This window comes from Oreochromis niloticus, unplaced genomic scaffold (genome assembly GCF_001858045.2).
Source record: "Oreochromis niloticus isolate F11D_XX unplaced genomic scaffold, O_niloticus_UMD_NMBU tig00001134_pilon, whole genome shotgun sequence".
Taxonomy (NCBI): domain Eukaryota; kingdom Metazoa; phylum Chordata; class Actinopteri; order Cichliformes; family Cichlidae; genus Oreochromis; species Oreochromis niloticus.
The window spans coordinates 33,405-56,136 of NW_020327321.1; the positions used below are offsets into that span (position 1 = coordinate 33,405).

General features: G+C 38.8%; 1 protein-coding gene across 1 annotated transcript; it reads left to right on the forward strand.

The window, feature by feature from the left end:
* Window positions 1-3,343: 3,343 nt before the first annotated feature.
* On the forward strand, window positions 3,344-22,156 carry LOC109200867 (peroxidasin homolog; the record flags this gene model as incomplete). The annotated part of the gene is made up of 6 exons (XM_025904366.1): window positions 3,344-3,572; window positions 3,909-3,941; window positions 9,679-9,945; window positions 13,665-13,946; window positions 18,316-18,582; window positions 22,103-22,156. Coding segments are annotated over exons 1-6 (940 nt in total), but the record flags the coding sequence as incomplete, so codon positions are not given.
* Window positions 22,157-22,732: the final 576 nt, after the last annotated feature.

Consider the following 22,732-nt stretch of genomic DNA (forward strand, 5'->3'; position numbering starts at 1 on the left):
AATTAATTTGATCTTTTTATAAACTGTTGCTTCACAGTTTACTGTTATTACACTGCACTGTTTTAGGCAGCACTGCCAACACGTGTCCAAATACACAGTGTGTAGTCAAACTCAACAACTTGAAAACTTGATGAGATGTTGAGCATCAAATGCTGGACTCTGAATGTTCATAATAAGTGACTTTATTTACAGAAGTGACACCAGGTGCTTTAAACAATGGTGAAGGGAAAGTGAGCTCCAGGGAATCCAGGGAAGGGAAACACATCCAAATCAGAAACACGACAAAGGAAGCAAGAGATAGTGTGAGAACCATGGTTACAGTAACTAAGGTAAGTACAACAATCCAGCAAAGACTACAGCTCAGCCACCACCTTAAGCATCGGATGAGGATGATGAGCAGCAGTTGCTTTGGCCAAAGGCAGGAACCTGGAGTGGTGCACCACCCAGGTGGAGAGGACAGCAGGAGAGAGAGAGAGGAACAACAACAGCACTGACAGGAAGTCAGAGAGGACTGGAGGACCATGACATCAGTTTCTGCATTAAATTTAAAGACATTAAGATCAAACCGCAAAAATGACAATACAGAATAGCTACAGTGCCGATATGTGTGTGAAGGGTTGTTGGTGGTTACTGTCGGTTCTGCCACAGGTTTATTTTTAATCTACTGAACGACCTCATTTTCGTCTCGGCCACATAGAAAAGAGGAAATGCAGCCTGTGGTTTGAGCCAACAGTTTTGTGTAGCAGTGTCTTATTTTAAGCCATCAGTATCCAGCAAACATAAGGTCCTAAAGCACACTGCACTTTATTGTCCTCTTCATACCCTGATGAGGACAATACTTTATAATGTTAACATGTCAGTAAGATGTAAAACTTTAATGATTGAGACCATGAACATATGCAGAAAGTGTTTAAACTCTGACCTGTAGATCAGACTGTGACAGGAAGGATCACTTCTCAAAAAGACGGGAATGATGGAAAATATTGTGTAAACATTGTTATTTGTATAACTGCAAGTTCACACAGAGCTGCAGTATCTGCACCATCTCTGCACTGAAACAAACCTCAATGATCTTTAGTTGTTTTCTTCATCAGCCTGCAGAGTTAAACTGAGGAAGAACAATTCATTATAGAAACTGTGCTTTAACTGCTACATTAACTATTTGCAGGTATTAAAGTAAAATAAAAACAAATACACGTCTTTACTATAACAGTGTCAGAGCTGACAGGTGGGGAGGTCCAGATTAGGAAGAAGAAATTAGAAGAAGGAAAGAGATTAAAAAAATAAAAAAGAGGAAACGACACAGAAAACAAACAGCACCTGAAAGAGAGCAGAAGGAAGACGTAGGCCTGAGGACAGGGCCCAGGGCTGTGATCACATGCACATAATATACAAGGACAAACAACCATCCACATCAACCCACTGCTCTAAAACACTTCAAAAACTCTGGTGTGAATGTGGTGCTGTCTTATTCTTGTTATCAAACCTCAGTAAGTGTAAAGAGGAACTGGAAGTTTGATCCAGTTATAAGTGAACCGTTCAACATGTGGTTTGTTGCAATGCTTTGTGCATTTTCTCAGCATGCTTTCAAGATTTAACCGGTGGCGTCCACATATGTGGACATCACATTTTGGCTTGTCTAGACCACAATACTAAATTTTGCTCTACAAGGACCTGATATCCACTCACGAGGACATTTTACTGCCACTGTTCTATCGAATTTTCAAACGAATGTCCCCATATGTGGATATCAGGCCCTTGTACTGCAAAATCAAGTAAGAAGTAATTCTTTGTTTTTACATTCATCAGGTCCCAATCAGCCCAAATAGCAAAGAGAAATAAAAATGCTAAGAAAGAGTTAAAGTTACTATGGCAACATGAGTAAAAATAAAGGTAAAAGTCTTTCAGGAATAATTATGATAAGATCCGTGTACAGTCATGTTGTAGGTAATACACCACAGTATCTTCTGATATATTAGTTCACACATCACTGAATCATTTGGACAGACAGATTAACGTCTGTGGAATCACACAGTGTTTAAGTCTCAGTCATTTATTTATGTTGACTGGAGGGTGTAGGTTGAAACTTTTGTGATCTTGATAGAGACCATATAGAAGATGTTGTGATGACCCACAGGTAAGTCTCTGTGTTCCTGTGATCAGTTATCTGTAACTCAGTTTTCTTCATTTGTTACCACTGAGGCCTGAAACTATCAGCTTCATAATAAAGGTCACATTTGTTTGGTAATCTGAGTCCTGCTTTGCATGGGTGGCTGTAGCTCAGGCGGTAGAGCAGATCATCTACTGATCAGAGGGTTATTGGTTCAATTCCTGGTTTCCCCTAGTCTCCTTATCACATATCCTTGGGCAAGATACTAACCCCAAATTGCTCTCCGAGGCATCCATCGGAGTATGAATGTGTGTGTGTTTGTCAGAAAACACTAAAAAAAAAAAAAGAGCTTGGGTGAATGCACAAGTTGTGTGAAGCGCTCAGAAGAGTAGAAAAAGTGCTGTATAAGAACCATTTAGCATGTGGGTCTGCTTTTTGAACTGACTCTGAACACAATCACATGATGTTGGTTGGTAACATGTGGTGTTCAACACAAACATCATTATTACAGTGTTTCAATCATTATTTCACATCATCAGTTTGTTTTATTGTGTTTACATGTAGTCAGAGGCTAAGGTCAGTGTGCATCTGTACATACATGTCAAAGCAAGACAAAGAACAGTCTGCAGAATAAATGAGTTCCTGCTTTACTTTGAAATGACAACACATAATACATTTATATATGAATGTCATTGTTACTTTAGTTGGTGAAACATAAAGGTCTTTAGTCTCACTTCAGCCACACACTGAGTCATTTCCTGTGTTTGGGTCTCCATCAAACTTAAAACCAGAATTTAACCACAAGGTGAAAACTTTCACAGGTCTGAGGTCAAAGGAGCCTTTTCACTATATTACTGCATGATGATGTTTCAGCTAAGAGTCAAATAAAATAAAGACATTTTAAAGCAGCCTAAAGTAAGAATTAACTTGAATTCATCTGTTAAACAATCAAAAGGAGAAAAAATCAAATTTAAAAAGGCTTTACTGAAAATACAGGCACCAAAGTAGAAAAGCTGTTTTGGTATATTCACTCTCAGTGACTCCCAGTCTGCAGAGACCTGCCAGGAGACAAATAATAAAGGATATTGCACCCAAAAAATACCTCAAAAGGGCAAAACATACTTACATGAAGCAACACAACAGCTTTGTATATTATAGAGAAAGGAAACAACACAACAGAAGAAACAAGCTTCTGTGTTTGCAGTGGACAGGAAATATAAACATGCCAACCAACTGCTGCGGTCAAAGCTACAGGAGCTGTTTGAGTTTGTGTGTGAAAGGGCAGGAAGCACAGAGAGACCAATCAGAATAAGAGCCTGTAGAAAAACTCTTGTCATGTCTATGTTAAACACAACTTCTCCTTTTTCTGCAAAGTAAAACTGTTTGATTATCTGTGGATCAGAGTGCAGCAGGCTGGATGTGACGATGGGGCACTCTTTGCTCTGCATGATGGGCTTTTTCTGTAAGTACACGTCTGACATTGTTTGAATGGCAGCGATTAATGAAAATGTTTCTGATCTGTGAGAATTACAGTGTGTCACTGCTTTAACCTGTTTACCTGAGAGCTGGAACAAAGCAGACTTGTGATTCTTTAAGTGTTTAAATGTTTGATACGCTGCTGCTTTTTGCATCACTTATAGTTACACACTGTGTTACAACAGACTTTTTATGTTTATTTTATTTTATTGACAAACAGATTACTGGTTAATACTGTTTATCTTTAATAATGTCTTAATTTGTTTTTGTTTTGATCTTGTCAGTTGTATAATGTCTGATGAGGTTTTATTCATTATTTTAGTGCTCAGTACTGTCATCTGTGGAAATGCTGAAGGTAAGAAATGATTATTTTCTTCCAGTTCATATATGTAGCTGTTATCTCCTACAATAATATCCTCCCTGTGTTTACATGTTATCTTCTGCACAGGCTCAATGCTTCTATTCAGCCTGTGCAGTTAAACATAAATGGCTTCAGTAAGCGCTCCATGTGGAGACTGTGGCGTTCTTCAGAGCTTTTACTGATGTACCATTTGTACCACTTTCATTCTGTAAAACTGTAACAACAAAACAGAGCAGGTACATTTAATCTCAGTGTAGATGCACAAATGTCACATGACCAATGCAAGATCATAACATTAACAATTAGGGTTGCCAACTCCCTGAACAATAAATAAGGGACACCTCGTGGCCAGGGCCGGGCGACCCGATTGTCTTCACCCTTCCCAGTGTGGTGAATTTTTTTAGCTCTTTTTTTTTTGTGTGTTAAATTATTCATTAACCATTTGACTTGAAGTTGATTTAAGTAGATGCATATTCTTTGTGATATGAACACATGGGAAACAAATGATCATTTAGTCATTTATTTTTTAGCGCAAAATGACAACATTAACACAATAAAATAGGTCTCTTTCTTAATGAGAAGCCTGTCATGCTTAACTTTTGAGAATATAAGTAAATCTTTCTTTAAAAGAACTCTGTCCTGCTTAACTTAAAATTATATAAATTAATAGAAAACAATAGCACAAAAAACATTCTTGTAACAGTGCACATTTAGTGCATTTAGTGCAATTGGCTTCAGTTGAGGTATTATTTCAGCTTTTCTAATGCTAATCAGCTGCTCCCGTTTGTAAACCCGCTTGTTCCCATGATTACGCATCATAACTCATCATCATTATTCATCTATGTATCACTTTTATGTATTAGTCATCTATTTGTTGTAATCATCTATCCTTGCAGTTGTTTATTACACAAAATAAATCATATTGTCACACTTCTGGCCACATAGCGTTGATATATTTTGCACTATGCTACTGTATATTACTGTATACTTGTATTCTATTGTAAATATTGTACATCTTATTACTCTGTTCCTCTGTCTCTCTTGCTGCACTGAGCGTGTGTGTGACAAAAGAATTTCCCTCGGGATAAATAAAGTTCTTCTTATCTTATCTTATATTCATTGCACATGCCCATATTAAAAAACAATTATTAAAAAATACAATGTTTACATAACATATCTGCTTCTGCCTGGTGGACAACAAATTGGTTAAGGGTTCCCCAAGCTTTCACGCCCCTCATTTTCTTCATGTGCCCACCACTAGAAGCATGCTGCTTGATGTCAGTCAGTCCACCATGGCCTATGGAAAAAGTGCGCCGGCACACAGTGCAGTGCGCTTTATAGGTGTAATCGCGCACTTTTTCCAGCCAGGTGTTTTCCTTTTCCCATTCCTCCCAGTACTTTTGCAGCATTTTTTTTTCTTCCTCGGAGGGGAACAAACATTGCTGGTCTAAGGTGTACTGTCGTCCGAGACTTGCATCGCAGTGTTGGCGTTTGTTTCCCTGTTGGCCTTGCTTCTTGTTGTGGTCATCTGTTGTCTTCCGGTATTTTCTCCGCAAGCGACCTTTCCTCGACCAGTGAGATAAGTGGTCATCTGAATTGTCATACTTGTGCGTAAGTGTGCTGACAGCGCATTGGTCACAGAGCAAGAGAGGGGCTGGGAATTATGTTTTCAAACAAAGTGTTAATTCCATTAACATTTATAGACTACTTTTGATTCTCACTGTATTACGGGACAAAGTGCGTCCCTTTTCAGCTCAATACGGGACGTGTACTTTTGTTTCTAAATACGGGACGATTCCGTTTTTCAAGGGACGGTTGGCAACCCTATTAACAATAAATGGATAAAGCCTGTCAAGTAATGTAGGGAGAACCACATGCTGACATGTTTTATGCTAACAGGCAAAACAAAGCACTAACAGTTAGCTTACAGTAGTAATGTAACAAACGTCACAGACCCACAAGAAGGACAGAGCACTAATATGTAGAAACAATCCATCATCTGCCCAAACTTACACTTTATCCCTTCTTAAGAGCAACAGATGCAGAACTATCACAGACACGGAGCAACCACCTTCCCGCTCTAGCCATTATTACTCGGCACTTCCTCCATTTAACCACTAGATGGCGGACTTTGACATGGACAGACCAGGAAGAAGCGGATGAATAAATGTGACCCGTCATATAACAAACTTGAAACAAACTATATTTCAGGAATAACCTGAGGGACAAAATATTTTAAATTATACAGCTCACACTCCACTGAATTTATTGGTTAAGATATTAAAATGATCATATCAAGAGTGCAACCATGTGAGCAGATGTTTCACTCAGCCGATACACAAACTTTATATTTACTAGAGTTTGTTGCCTTGAAACTGACTAATTTCCTTTTCATGAGTATTTATCTGTCCATCCTCACAGAGCACAGTTATGATTCACAAGATACTGATGAATCGGGATATCAGTCCAAAGAGCAACGAACCTCAGGTACAGCTGATTGCAGCAGGAGTGTATGTAGTGCAGATTATGTCAGTTATATTAGCATGTGTGCTGACTGCCTTAGTGTCCTTTTTTGTATTAACTCTTGGAGTTCTCAAAATCCTCAAAATGAACTGGAGGATCAATCTAATTTATTACAGCACAGCGTGATGAGTTTAGGGTAAATGCAGGTAACTCTAATCTGATTATTATTAAGTCATAATAATCACTTATTATGAATTTTTACTCTGTTATTTATAGTGTCATGGTGTGCTGTCTGCCTCAGTGTCCTCTTGAAAAAAACCTCTTAAAGTTGTTAAAGTCATAAATGAAAAAGGCTTCACATACACAAGAGTCTTTCATCATTTTAGTCTGAGTGCTTCTTCCTCGTCTTTTTGTTTAGTTTTTTAAAAAATTATTTCCTCTTTAATTTGAAGGTTTGGTTTCTTTCATGTTTAAATTGTCCTGCTGTGTCTTCTCAGTCTTTGTGAACACTCATGTGTGTTCATCTCTTAGTTGTTGCTATTGACAGTTTATTTATTTCTAGTTTTACGTTTTGATTCTTTGTATGTATTTTCATTTTTAGACGATTTGGGTATAAAATTCAGTTTTATTTAATTGATTTTGCTTCCTGCATTTGAGGTCACACCTCTGCACTCCACTCATTGTTACAGAGACACATATTTACAAGTCTGTGGACTCTACTGGAAGAATGGACACAAAATACTTGTTTCTCAAATTTGGTGTTTCTATGATAGTAGCTTAGTTTGGAGATTTTACTGTAGCAAAGTCATGTGTACATATATAAACTCTTGTGTGCATTTTATTATCTCTGTGTGTGTAATCAGGTTTGTAAATATGTCAAAACATCTGTGTGCACAGATATTATCAGCTGGAAAGTCTTAAAGTTTTGCCTGAAGCACTTAAAATCCAGACATGTGGTGAAGTTACAGCTCACCTGCTTTCCAGTTATCTGTTTTATTACTTGTGACTTTTGCTGCACGTCTGCTGTGACAGATCCACAGATGAGTGTGGAAGGTTTTCTGTTAGTCATGTTCATTAACCCTGAGCTCAGGCTCACAGGCTCAGGCTTTCTGTCACACTCAGAACAAACCACCAGGTGGCGTATTACTCAGCCAGGCTCACCTGCTCTTCACCTTGTATTTGAGTCACAGTTGCAGTAGGAAATAAAACTGCAGCTGGAACATCTGTGTGGCAGATGTGGTGGGTTTTTCCTTCTTCCACTAAAAGGGCCACAATAATAGCCTCATATTTTTCTAACTTACAGAACTTAAAATCAAGGCCACTCTGACAGCAGACAGCACAACCACACCAGCAGGGGGCAGTGTGATGCTGACCTGTGATGTGAAGGATTCTGCTGACATAGAATATGAGTTCAGAAAAACCTCATCTGAAAATAAGATCATTTCTTTTAGCTCTAAGAGTGCAACCTCTGTCTCTGATGGAGGCATCTACACCTGCAGAGGAAGGAGAAGAAACACAAGTTTAGTCACAACTAAAAGCGATTCAGTCGTCATTCAGGAAACTGATGAGTTTAAAAAACTTTTTGAGAGTTGAAAAAGGTCTTCTCCCAGTTGTAGAGGAAATCACTATTCACTAATCACCAGCACTTTAACCACTAAATCTGTCAAATTATTAATTGTTAGGCTCAGTACATCGTTTCACCTTTGTTCAGTCTTCAGATCACTTACAGACACAGAGGAGTTCATGGTGCTGTTTTGTATTTTTAGAGTGATTTAAAAACAGTTTGTGCTCCTTTCCTGGTTACTGAACCTTTACTCTTAGTTTTTCTTTGCCAGTCTAGTTTTGACTTTGGTGCCACATGAAAACTTTGTATTTCACCATTTATGAATTAATAATCAGTTTATGAGAGCAGAGCAGCCTCCAGCTTTGAATCCATCACTGGAGGTTTAACAGCATTGTTAGCAAACAACAGCTAACTGATGACTCATGGATTATATGTTTATAAATGTGTAATATGTAAATGTAAAGATGTAGAAAAAAGCAAATAGTGAAATATAAAGATAATTAAATTACCTGGTTTAATTTATTTTTAAAATGTGTTGTTGATTTTCAAGTCAAAACTATCAGTCTGCTAATGATATATTTTAATTTGATCAGCTCCTCCTAAGCTCACTGTGTTCCTGCAACCATCCCAGACTCAGTTATACAGCGGTGTGATATACAGAGGTGAGACAGTCACTCTCAGATGTGAGATTCAGGGAGGTGAAGGAGCTCAGTGGACGTATGAATGGAGTCGAGGCCAGTCAAGGATACATTCAGCATCCAGAGAATACACATTTAGAAGCGTTACTGTCTCTGATGCTGGAGGATACAGCTGCTGGGGCACAGAAGGTTCTTCCTGGACTGAGTGGAGTGATGTCATCACATTGACTGTATTATGTAAGTTGAACATATTTCTCTCATTTTAATTTCAAAAACAAAACAAAATAACTTCAACAGTACTGTGTGTTTCTTTTTTTAGTTTAGTGTCTAAAGCTTTGTACAACAGTGTTTAATGCCATTATAATACCATTCAGTAATCACTCACAGTGAAACATCTGGAATAGAAAAAAATCACATTTTTTCACATGAAATAATAAACTTTCCCAATTTCTTTATGTCTTTTGCTGCAAATGCAGAGTTTGCATCACTGTTTCAAAACTGAATGTGAGCTACTGTCCTCCAGATAAACTCAGACAAAACTTTAAATGTTGTTGTTGAAACACTTTGGCTGAACAGATGCTGAACAGATGCTGAACAGATGCTGCCATCAGCTGCTTCTCTGCTGGAACATTTCAGACAATAGCAAAAAAAATCAGGAATAAAAGAAACTCAGCTGTATTACTGTCATGTCCTCTCTACAAGGCAGAGACCCAACATGAAAAGACATCATTTCCTCTGAGTCACAATCAGCCACAGAACAAAACGTTTCTATACAGAATAGATGTTTTGATTATTCCACAGATTTATAAAAACAACATTAAGACCAAAACACACAGAAGACACAAAGTGAGACAGAAACAGAAAACTCAGGGTTATTGATTGTTGTCATTCACTCTGCTGATTCTAAATATCATCAAATTACCTTTTTTAATTTTTCAAATAAAAATGATTAAAAATGATAATTATCATTAACAAGAGCAAAAAAAAAAACAACAACAAAAAAAAACAGGGCAGTTTCAATGAGGATTTTCTATCATTCTGCTAATGATATATTTTATTTGAACAGCTCCTCCTAAGCCCACTGTGACCCTGCAGCCATCCTGGACTCAGATATACAGCGGTGAGACAGTCACTGTCAGATGTGAGATTCAGGGAGGTGAAGGAGCTCAGTGGACATATGAATGGAGTCCAGCCAAGTTAAACACACCTCCAACATCCAATGAATACACAATCATCAGCGCTACTGAGTCTGACAGTGGAGTATACAGCTGCCGGGGTAGAAGAAGCTTTTCCTGGACAGAGTGGAGTGACATCATCACACTGAATGTAAAACGTAAGTTGGAGATATTTCACTCACACTATGTGTTTTAATTTATATTCCAGAATGTTTAATTAAAAAAGATTTAAAAAAAAATTGTCTTTCAACAACACTGAAGGCTTTTTTTGTTTATTATCAAAACAGTAATCACTCAAAATGAAACATCTGAAGAATGAAAAAGATTTTGTTAGTATGGAGAAAAAATGAAATACAAATGTAATTTTCCCAGTTTCTTCACCTCAGTAGCTTCACATGTGCAGTGAGATCAGTTAGTTCATTTGTTTTTTGCATTTTTGAAGTTAATTCATTGAAGTTTCAGGTTTGACTGTAATTTGGCCTCATTTTATTAGAGATTATTAAATGAATCACAAATAATGGTTTTGTTAAATGTCAGAACATAATTTCTTAAAGACCTGCTTCATAAGGTTTTTATAAGTTCTACATTTTGCTGGGCCCAGCCTGCTTAATGTTTTTAACTGTTTCCTGTCACACGTTTACATTTATGATTATTTTACAAAGTCTCAGCATGAAGACGCTGCTAAAAAAGTTAATTTATATCAAATGTTGTAGAAAATAAATGGTGGCAAATCTACTGCTGTGTACACTAGAAGGGGCTCAGTCTAATTTATGCTTCTTCTTGGACATATAATTGAGACACATGCTGCATGTTTTCATGTTCATGCTAATGACACACATACACAGTACTTGCACTTAGACCATGTGACCTGTGATGATTTCTCTTAATGACTGTCTGTGTGAGGTTCAAACTAAATGTCAGCTAATGTCCTCCAGCTACACTCAGACAAAACTGTAACGTTGTCATTGAATCTCCTGAACACATGCTGCCACCAGCTGATCTCTGCTGGAAGATTTCAAGACAACAACAACAAAAATTCAAGTGAAAGAAAAATACAGTTTTGTCTCCTTATCACAAGACAAAAGCAGTCATATATTTATCTTTTAGGAAATAATTCAAAAAGAATAAAAAATGTTTTCTCATTTAAAGACAAAGACACTATTTACATGTCTTATGTCCTCACACCTGGATTCAGAGGAACCACAGAGACCACGTTAATATTGCAAACCATGCTGATCCTAAAAATATAACACTGTGCAGACATGGATAAATATTATGATTAGATATACTGTTTTATTTTTCATTTCTTTTTAAATTGTGCACAAGACCCATGACATGTGTACAAACTATTTATTACATTTTTGTATTTTTAATGATTGAAATTTAAATTCTTATCTATAAAATGGTGCAGAAGACATTTTTACTGCTTAAATTACTGTTTGTAGTTATGCTATTAAATAGTGGCAAATATAACCTAAATAATTATTTGGATAAACATTTTTAAACAAAGAAAAGCCAATTAAAATATGTCTCTGTGCTGAGACCTGATGGAACTAAAAAGGTTTTAATTCTTTCAGCTGACTGAAAGCTCTCACCACCTGCAACAGTCACAGGCAGCTTCCTGCAGGAACCTGGTTACAGCAGAGGTCTTGCATCTATTTTAACCCTTTTATATGCCAACACCTCACTGCTGATATTTATGGCAGCTCTGAACTATAATTATTTATGGTGGATCTGTCTCCTCCTGTGCTTGTTTATCATCCCCTCAAGTTAAACAAGGATTTTATTTCCACCCTTTTCTTTGGAATCATATAAAGATTTGACTGCATTTTAACTCTTCGGGATTTTAATGTTTGCTGCCCATCAAACTCCTATAAAACACCATTCCAACAGATGACATTAAAAAAAGTTTTACAGTCTATTTAAAAGTTTTGCTAGACTGCTGTGATGACATAAAATCATGGTTGGCAAAACATTTTTTAAATATGTAAACAATCAAAAAACAGATTGTATTATTTGAACCTTCTGACCCTCGTTTTGCTCTTAAGTGTAACCTTGTTCCTCTGAAAAAGTTCAGAACTCCCTTTGTAAAAACTCTGCAGGTGATCTTTGATGACAGTTTCTCATTTGAGAAATAAATAAGTTCTGTTGTAAAAGCCAGACTCTGCCTCCTGAGGGCCTTTGCAAAAATGAAGGACATTTTGTCATCTGCTCACTTTGAGAAAGTAATTCATGCATTTACTTCATCCATGCTAGTGTGATATGGTTTATTTTGGTAGCAGCAGGCTGTGATTGTTTAATTGGTTGTTTTTAAGTCTCTGAATGGATTCACTCCCTCAGAGCTCTCTGATCGTTTAAATAAACAAACTCCAAACAGAACTCTAAGGTCAGCTGATAAGTTGCTTCTAGTTGTTCCTAGAAGCAGACTAAAACACTGTTATGAAAAGGCTGTGTGCAGGCAGGAGTGGTGAGATGAAGGACCCAAAATGCAGACTCACGGAAACGAAACGTGAACTCAAATACAGCTTTAATGCTGAACTCCAAAAAACTAACAAATCTGAGACTCCAAGGTAAACTTTACACAGACAGAACACACAGCAGAATAAGGGCAGATTACGACACGGACACAGAGAAACACAGGGCTTAAATACACAGAGGGAGCAATCAGGGAATGGGTAACAGGAGGGAAACACAGCTGGGGCAAATCAGGCCTAACGAAACAGGGGAAGCAAAACCAGATACATTAACATAAGACATGCACCTCCAAAGTAAAACAGGAAACATAACACAGACTGAACTTAAAGACACAGACTTACAGGCAGGCACTGCAACAGAGGGAACAGAGACATAAACCATAAGACAGAACTCTAACAAAGAAACCAAAGACTAGAAATGATAAATAATATAATAAACTCAAAACTCTGGGTCAACGACCCAGGCATCCTAACAAACACAGGCTAAGACTAAGACTGGGCCTTTGTGATTGTTTTGCCTGAACTTTGGCACAGTCTGCCCTTCAAATTACTCTTTGATTACCAAATAAATAGTGTAAAAAAATACAATTCCCAAGGGGCCTCCCTCAACTAGACACATTTGACATAAAAGACTCACCTCCTTCTTCAGATATCAGTGGGCTGGTTCAAGTTCACATTCAGAGTATTATGTAAGTTGGACACAGTTCACTCATTTTAATTGATACTGCACAATGTTTCATCCAAAAACACAACAAAATACTTTGTATTTCAACAATACTGCAGGTTTTGTTTTTTCATTTTGTATGTTTTAATTTAACTATAACAACATACAGTTGTAAGAAAAAACATATTCAGTACATTTGTTGAAAAACTAAATTCAGATTTAATTATCCCAGTTTATTCAGCTCAGTTGCTTTTCATCACTGCAGCTCAGTGTCATGATGCAGATCTTTTGTTTTAGCATTTTTATTTTTTCTAATTCCTCAAAGTTTCCATTTGACTACAATTTGGCCTCATTTTAGGAGAGACTGCTCTGCTACGTTAGCCTTTCTCTAACTGCTGGTATGTTTACGCAACAGTTTTTTGATTTCTTCATCTTGTAATTCCCAAATTAAATATCATGAATTTACGGCAAAGAAAGAATTTTTTTCTGAATGAAGATTATTTGGATATATTGGAGGTTTAACAGCATTGTTTGCAAACAACAGCTAACTTACAGCTGATAGGTTACATGTTCATAAATGTATAAATATGTAAATGCAAATATGTAGAAATAAGTAAACAGTCAAATATAAAGATCAGTAAATTACCTGGTTTAATTTATTTAATAAAAACAAAAAGTTTTATTGTTGATTTTCAAGTCAAATGATCAGTCTGCTAATGATATCTTTTTATTTGAACAGCTCCTCCTAAGCCCACTGTGTTCCTGCAGCCATCCTGGACTCAGATATACAGCGGTGTGATATACAGAGGTGAGACAGTCACTGTCAGATGTGAGATTCATGGAGGTGAAGGAGCTCAGTGGACGTATGAATGGAGACGAGGCCAGTCAAGCATACGTGAAACATCCAGTGAATACACAATCAGCAGAGCTACTTGGTCTGACAGAGGAGGATACAGCTGCCGGGGTAGACGAGGTTCTTTCTGGACAGTGTGGAGTGACATCATCACAATGACTATATTATGTAAGTTGGGCATATTTCACCTTTGTTTTAAATTTCTATTGCACAATATTTAATGCAAAAACACAACAAAATATCATGTCTTTCAATAAAACTGCAGGCTTTGTTCTCATTTTAGTATCAAAAGTAGCGTAAATTAAATTTTAAAGTTTTACATAAAATCCACAGCAATCACTCACAGTGAAACTGTTATGATACGGCTGTGTGGCAGGGAGGATGTAGGACACAAACGCAAAACAATCATCAGAGGAATGAACTTAAAGGCTGCTTTATTGCAGCGGTAGAATTTTCACGAAAAGAACAAAACTTGCAAAAACAAAATGAAACTAAAAACTGGGAACTAATAACAAAAACACTGGGAAACCTGTAAACTAGCGACAGAGATCTCAGTGAGCACGGAAACACGCAGCATGGTGAGGGGACGACGTGACACTGACAGAGAGAAACACAGGTCTAAAATACACTGAGCGAAATGAGGGAATGAGACACATGAGGGGAGAACAGTCGAGACCAGGGTGAAGCAAAACTAGAAACAGTGACAAAGGACAAGCGACCGTCAAAGTAAAACAGCAAGTATAACACAGACACGGACTATACTGAACAAAGGGAACACGGAGCACAGAGACCAGAGAGACGAAAGACACGACTAGGGTGGGTTTGATGATCTATTTCCCGATTAAAATCGATTCTAGCTTGAATAACGTGATATTGATTCATTAAAATCCTGAATCGATTTTTAAATATAAATGTATTTTGTCCGAAACGCCAGAATCTCAGGTTAAACCACAAGATTTCAACAACCACCAAACAGCTAAAACAGTAAATGAGAGCAGGCACCTGCTGTGATGCTCACACCTTTGATAAAGTCTCACAAGTGTCAGCTTTGTTTTTATAGATATAAAAATATGGATATGTACTGATAAGTGATCAGAATTATAATATTTCTGACTGTCTGAGGCAAAATTTCCCAGATTCAAATCGAATCGACTTCTAGAAATCAGTGACGATACCAACCCTGGACACGACTGACTGGGCAACAAGAAAATACAGTGTTCCCTCGTTTATGTCAGGAGTTAAATTCTAAAAATAATCCACGATAGGTGAAATCCGCGAAGTAGCCAACTTTATTTTTGACAATTATTATAGATGTTTTAAGGCTGTAAAACCCATCACTAGACACTTATTCACTTTTCTCAGACAGGCATGAACATTTTGTCATGATATGAGTGAACAGTTGTTGTTTAAGGTGCAGTTCATGGTGAAGCCACCGGAGGGTGGTGTGGAGATATAATAAAAAAGTGATGGCTAAAACCTAAGACGGTGTCATGTCTGCTCCCTGAACTAATATCGTAACATGGTGTCAGAAGTGAACTGATAAGGCTATACAAGAGTGTCGCACACATGGAAGGGCTTGATTTGCTGCAGGGGAACCTCTCGGAAAATTGGAGACGGTTTCGGCAACGGTTCGAGCTGTATCTCGCGGCTACAGGAGGTGCTAGCAAGCCACCCAAGGTACAGTCTTCACTATTTCTTCACGTTGCTGGAGAGGAGGCGGTTGAAGTGTACAATACCTTCACGTTTGCGGAAAATGGTGATGAGCATAAGCTGACGAAAATAATGGAGAAATTTGAGGAATACTGTAACCCAAAGAAGAACATAACCTATGAAAGGTACAAGTTTTTCACGTGTGTGCAAGAGGATATGCCAATTAGCCAGTACATCACGGAGCTAAAGCTGAGTGGTCCAAATGCAAGAATCCCTCATCAGAGATCGCGTAGTGGGTGGAATTACATCGGATGCAATGAGAGAAAGGCTGTTAAGAGAAGATGACATTACTCTCGAAAAAGTAATTCAGCTTTGCATTGCAGCTGAAACCACTAAAGCTCAAATCAAGCAAATGCATGAGGAGGATCACAATGCTCAAGTCTCTGCACATGAAAGTAAAGACGTAGATGCAGTGAGACATAAGCAGACATGCAAAAAAGACAGACAAGGTAAGATGAAACCGAATGACAAAGACCAAGCAAGCACGTTTAATTGCAAACGATGTGGAACTAAGCATGCATCACGCCAATGCCCTGCTTATGGCAAACAGTGCAAGAACTGCGGGAAAAAGAATCACTTTGCCAGAATGTGTAGATCGAGAAAAGTGCACACTGTCGCCGATGAAGCCACGGATCAGCAGGCAAGTCTGTTCATTGGGGCTGTAAATGCAAAAACACAGACACGAACAGATGAATGGACTGTAGAAATAAAAGTTGGCCACAAACCTGTGAAATTCAGAGTCACACTGCTAGCGATCAAAGATTTGTGTAAATTTGACAAGCTGAACGCATTCTGTACTGGACAGCAGCGTCCTTTATCGCAATCTTTCTTGCGCTACGGACCGGATAATGTCAGACAGTATTTTCACGGACCGGCCTTTAAGGTGTCACGGATAAATACATCAAATTAAAATGATACGACCAAGACAAAAACTGTGGTATTTTGTAAATTTAATAATAAACATGAATTCACTGTGTACTTGTGTAACTTTATTAGCAGCGTCCTCCTGAAATGCGCCAACAACATTGAGAGTAAGATCCTCTCTCTCCTTGATGCTCTCTGATCACTATGGTAACACGTAAATATTTCTTTCAAAATAAGACACAAAACTACCAAAAAAACAAAGTACATGAAAATATATAATTCACCATGACGCTAAATCAGTGAGAGCCCTGTGCTTGTTTCTCTGCAACGAGCCGGTCCCACCTGGACATAATGGGGGACAGTGACACCTGAAGTGTGTTGCTTTTGCTCAGTCTGCGCCGCAATTTTGTTTTGGAAGCTGTAACTGCAGAAAACTCCGCTTCACACAGTTATGTCAGAAATGGCAACAGGGTTTTTAGTGCTGTTGTGGCAATCTCGGGGTATTCTCGGGCTACACCGGCAAAGCTCATAATTTACTCATAACAACCAGGAAAAGATCCAGGGAAACCGAGTTAACAATAAAAACTCTGAAAACGATCAATTTCACACTCCAGCCTCAACTCTCGCTGCCCGGTACCAAATGACTCACGGTCCCGGTGAGGCCGCTAACGGTGAACCGTGTTATAGCGAGGGACCACTGTAATACAAAATCAAAACACTGGTTCACAGACCCCGGACTGTGACAGAAGCATGTGGAGTTGAAAAACATATTCAGTAAATTTCATAAAAAATGAAACACAAATGTAATGATCCCAGTTTATTCAGCTCAGTTGTTGCACATGTGGAGTTTTCATCAGTTTTCAGCAGAGTGGAAGCAGACAGTGGTTCTCTGCCACTTTTGTTTGACCCAGTTTTCTCCTGTTTTGTGGACAGCCAGGAAGGTCAGGCATTGCATCTTCCTTTTCTTGATCAGGGAAGTTTTACCCTGTGTTTTGTTTCTAGGAAGGGGGAGAGTTTTTGTCTGTTATTTGGGCCTCGGAGACCCTGATGCTTTTAGCTTCCTGGCTCAGCTGTGTTTATTGTGAGGCTTTTCCTTTTTTTTCAGCTTTGTAAAAATAAACCCTCGATTCAGCAGCAGCTGTGTGGTTTTTGCGTGCGTTACACACTTTTCCCATGTTGCTTTGCGTTTCTGTTTTGAGGGGCGTAACAGTCCTTAAATTCTGTCCACATGGTGTTCCTAATGTGAGTGAATAATCCAGCTGTTAGCACAGCGAGTTTACAACATAGGACACATATTAAACAGGTCAATACTGATACATAGATACTTTATTGATCCACAAAGCAAATTGTTGTGTTAGAGCAGCATGATAAAAAGTGAAAATAGGGCCTTACACTATGAGACAGCGCAGGAATTTTTATATTTACAACAGTGAAAAGAAAAGTAAAATTTAATTTGTTAAAAACAGTTAAAGTAAAACTGATATTGTGTATAATATGTTAGGGTTTTTATACCTGACAGGAAACTAAGATCTCAGGTTATTCAGAAGGATCACAGCCCACTGACAACTCTGGATTATATGTTCATAAATGTATAAATATGCAAATGTAAAGATGTAGAAATAAGTAAATAGTGGGATGTTTGAGTATAAAACTTTTTTACAATGTAAAATCTGAGAGACTGAAGTTGTTTACATGATATTGTGTTGATGTTCAGTCTCAGTTTAGATTTGTGCACACCTGGTTGTTTTCAGTCACTCTGCTGGTAGATTCTAAATATCAGTAAATTACCAGGTTTAATCTGATATTTTATTGTTGATTTTCAGTCAAATTGTCACTGGGATAAAAAAAAAAGAAAAAAAAAAAAGATGTGATTACCACTAACAAGAGCAATAAAAACAAGGAAAGCTTTAATGATCATTTTCTATTTCTAGAAGTCTGATGATGTGATTTTCTATTTGAACAGCTCCTCCTAAGCCCACTGTGACCCTGCAGCCATCCAGGACTCAGATAAACATCGGTGAGACAGTCACTGTCAGATGTGTGATTCAAGGAGGTGAAAGAGCTCCGTGGACGTATGAATGGAGACGAGGCCAGAAAAACATACATGAAACATCCAGTGAATACAGAATCAGCAGACTTACTGAGTCTCATGGTGGAGGATACAGCTGTCGGGCCACAAGAAGTTCTTCCTGGACAGAGTGGAGTGACATCACCACATTGAGAGTAACAGGTGAGTTGGACATATTTCACATATTTTAATTTGTACTGAACAATGTTTCATCAATGAAACAAAACATTTTCTTTCAACAGCACTGTAGGTTTATTTTGTGTTTAGGATCAAAAGTAGTTTAAAATATCTTTTAGTCTCATTATAAAGATATTTAATAATCACTCAATGAAACATCTGGAAAATATTTTGTTAGTTTGATAGAAGAATTCAGTCCAAATGTAATAATCCCAGTCTGTCCCATCTTGACCTCATGGCTGCACATGTGGAGTTTATCACTGCAGATCAGTTACTTCCTTTGTTTTTAGCATTTTTACACTAATTCCTCGACGTTTCAGGTTTGACTACAATATAACCTCATTTTATTAGAGACTGTTCTGCTACATTACAGGTTCCACTTAGATTCTTTCCTGTAATTGTTGTTAATGGCATTTATTTATTTTAATTAATGAAAAGTAAAGGTGTTCATGGGTGTCATAATATGTTTAATGATACTACAGCTAGAAGAACCTCCAGTGTAGAACAGATCCATTAGTGCACAGGTGTCGAACTCCAGGCCTCGAGGGCCGGTGTCCTGCAGGTTTTAGATGTGTCCTTGATCAAACACAGCTGATTTAAATGGCTAAATTACCTCAACATGGCTTGACGTTCTCCAGAGGCCTGGTATTAAACTAATCATTTGATTCAGGTGTGTTGACCCAGGGTGAGATCTAAAACCTGCAGGACACCGGCCCTCGAGGCCTGGAGTTCGACACCCCTGCATTAGTGGATCAGTGGTTTAAGGTTCAGTTCATGGAAAAATCATTGAGAGCCACAAGAACCTGTTTGTTATACAATAACTACAAGTGTGACAAACTCCAATGTCCCAAATCAGCAACTGTACCAGTTTCACATGATGACATCATCAGAACTTTTAGAAAGCATTTCTGTTACGTTCCCTGAGGGGTCTAGGCGGTGAGGGCGAAGTAACAAAGTGTCCGGGTCAGAAAAAGGAGTCAAGGAGGCAAAAGGGTTAAATTAAAGAGTTTTATTAAAGTAGCTCAACTAAAAGAGACGGACAAGCCGCTATCACCATTTAAGGAAACAAACAAAACTCAAGCGTTGGTCAATAAAGTAACGCAAGTCAAAGAGAGCAGCTCACTAGCTGCAACCACCCAGCTCACTAGCTGCAACCACCCAGCTCACTAGCGGCAACCACCCAGCTCACTAGCTGCAACCATTCACATGGCACTCTGGCCCAGAGCTCACCTTTCCCTGGGCTTAAATCCCTTTAATTACTGACCAGAGTCAGCTGCACAAAAGAATAAAGGTGGCAGCTAAGGCAGGAGAGATGGTCGGACACGCCCACACAGACAACTTCAGGAGGCGTCCCTGCTAGGGCCGTAACACCCCCTCCCATAAATACAAACCCGTGGTTTGTCAGCTGATTACGATAACCAAAACAATTAAGTCCATAACCGTTTCATCACCAAATTGCAGGCTTTCCACCTACCAAACCCCATAGCAACGGTTAGGCATCGCCTGTGGAAGCTGCCAACCCCATCTCAATGGGTTCAAAATACTGACTGAGGGTGGCCCCAGACCTTCAAAACAATGTCCCATGTGATAGCCAGGGCTTTTTTGAGGCATCACATGTGGAGAACCCAGCAGACAGCTAGTGGGCCTTACTGAAACACTTTGCAGGCGATTCTTCAAGTCACCGGTACAGGCATGTTTGTTAGCCAGGGTTGCGGGTCTTAGTGGTGGTTTGCACAGTCTGTCCCCCTGCAGGTCATTTTGAGGACATGAGAAATGGTCAACCAGCGGCAGCTCAGGGTTAGTTGACCTCTGACCATGACCACAGGGCACTACTGAGCAATTGTGCTCCAAATTTAGCCTTTTACTAGGCCTGGCAACCTTGTCGGTTTGAGAACCACAACTAACTGTTCTTAAGGCAGGCTCTTTTTGCTTTGAGTGAGTTTTCTGTTTTAGTTTCAGACATTTGGCAACAAGATGGCCAGGTTTGTGGCAAAAGAAACACAGCTTTGGTTTGCATCTTGAAACCACAGCTTTTTCAGCCTTTCTAGCTGCTCACTTCTAACTTTCCAAGACGTACTATGGCGCACAAGGATATCATGTCCTACAGCATTTGTTTCATGAGTTAGCTTAAACTCATCTGCCAGTATGGCAGCCTGCTGTAAAGTGGAAACCCTCTGTTCACTTAAATAACAAGCAACACACTCAGGCACTGCGTTCTTAAAGTCCTCTACCAGCACAAGCTCACGTAACGACCCCAAGTCGTTAACCTGGCTTGCAGAGCACCACCTATCCTATCAAAAAGCTTCGCCTTGTTCCTAGCGAAGTCAAGATAGGACTGACCCTGTGCCAACTCCAAACCTCGAAAATGCTGCCTATAGGCTTCAGGTACAAGTTCGTAGGCTTGGAGGACGGCACTTTTAATCTTTTCATAAACTAGGCCGTCCTGCCTACAGACCAGAACAAGCTTCCTGAGCCTTACCTGTGAATTTACACAGCAACATCACCCCCACACGTCTTGAGGCCACTATAATGCAGCTGCTATGCTTTCAAACACACTGAAGAAGCTCTCAACACTGGATTCACAGAAAACTGGAACCAGGTGAATGTTATTGCTTACAAACGAGCTTCTAGACACCTGTGTACTGATAGCTGTATCATCCATTTTGGGGCCGGAGAAGGGTTAGAAAACACACCCTAATTAAGACACAACCACACCCCTCTGCCAACTCACTCAGAGACTACCCAATAATTAACCCATTAATGGTGAACTACACAACTTACTTTAACTGACCAACTCACCTCTTGCTGCATACACATTAACAAATACAACTTACCCAGTTCCTAAGCACACCAAACTCTACCTACCTATCTTCTGGAGCGTGCTGGGCTCGAGGCGACTTGAAAGGCAAAGCTTCAGCGACCGGAGCCCTGAATTGCCTACCCCCAACAGGGAACTTATCCCCGCCCAGGATTACTCCAAAGATAAGAAAGTCAAAATAATAAAAGAGTGGCCGAAGGAAGAACTTAAAGTGAAGCTCAGCTGGACACTCACCTAACTTAACTGGGAAGTTGTGGTTCTCAAAAAGGTGACAAAGCAAGATAATCAAATCCAACTTGAAGCTCCCTTTTCAAATATCCCGGACGAGCTAAGGCAGGAGAGATGGTCGGACACGCCCACACAGACAACCTCAGGAGGCGGCCCTGCTAGTGCCGTAACAATTTCTCACATGATAATTTCTTCCAGTCTTCTTAATCTGCTGTCAACTCATGAAAAATAATCTGTAATTTTTTGGAATCTAAACAAAAAATGTGCAAAGTAAAGACTTTACCTTTTACATTTTACTGAAAATATTGTGTTACAGTTTGAAATTTTTATGTTGTGACTTTCTTAAATGTTTAACTTGTTTCTCTGTGAATCAGCTGTTTTGCAATGACTCCACTCTTATGTTATAAACAGCAGAGTTTTTATGTTTCTCTCCTAACTGGATCATTCTTATGTGAACAGTTCCCGTTAAGCCCACTGTGACCCTGCAGCCACCTTGGCCTCAGATATACAGCGGTGAGACAGTCACTGTCAGATGTGAGATTCAGGGAGGTGAAGGAGCTCAGTGGACGTATGAATGGAGACCAGCCAAGTTAAACACACCTCCAACATCCAGTGAATACAGAATCACAGTTACTGAGTCTGACAGTGGAGGATACAGCTGCCGGGGTAAAAGAAGCTTTTCCTGGACGAAGTGGAGTGACACATTAACTGTAGTATGTAAGTTGGACACATTTCACTCATTTTAATTTATACTACACAATGTTTCATCCAAAAACACAACAAAATACTTTGTATTTCAACAACACTACAGGTTTTGTTTTTAATCTTGTATCCAAAGTAGCATAAAACAGCGTTTAATTTAATTATAACAACATACAGTAATCATACAGTAAAGTTAAACACACCTCCAACATCCAGTGAATACAGAATCATCACAGTTACTGAATCTGACAGTGGAGGATACAGCTGCCGGGGCAGAAGGGACTATTTGTTAACATATTGGAGTAAAATTAATGGACTGACTGTATCATGTAAGTTGGAGATGTTCTGTACAGATAATTCGTTTTGTTAAAATAAGTGAAAACTCTC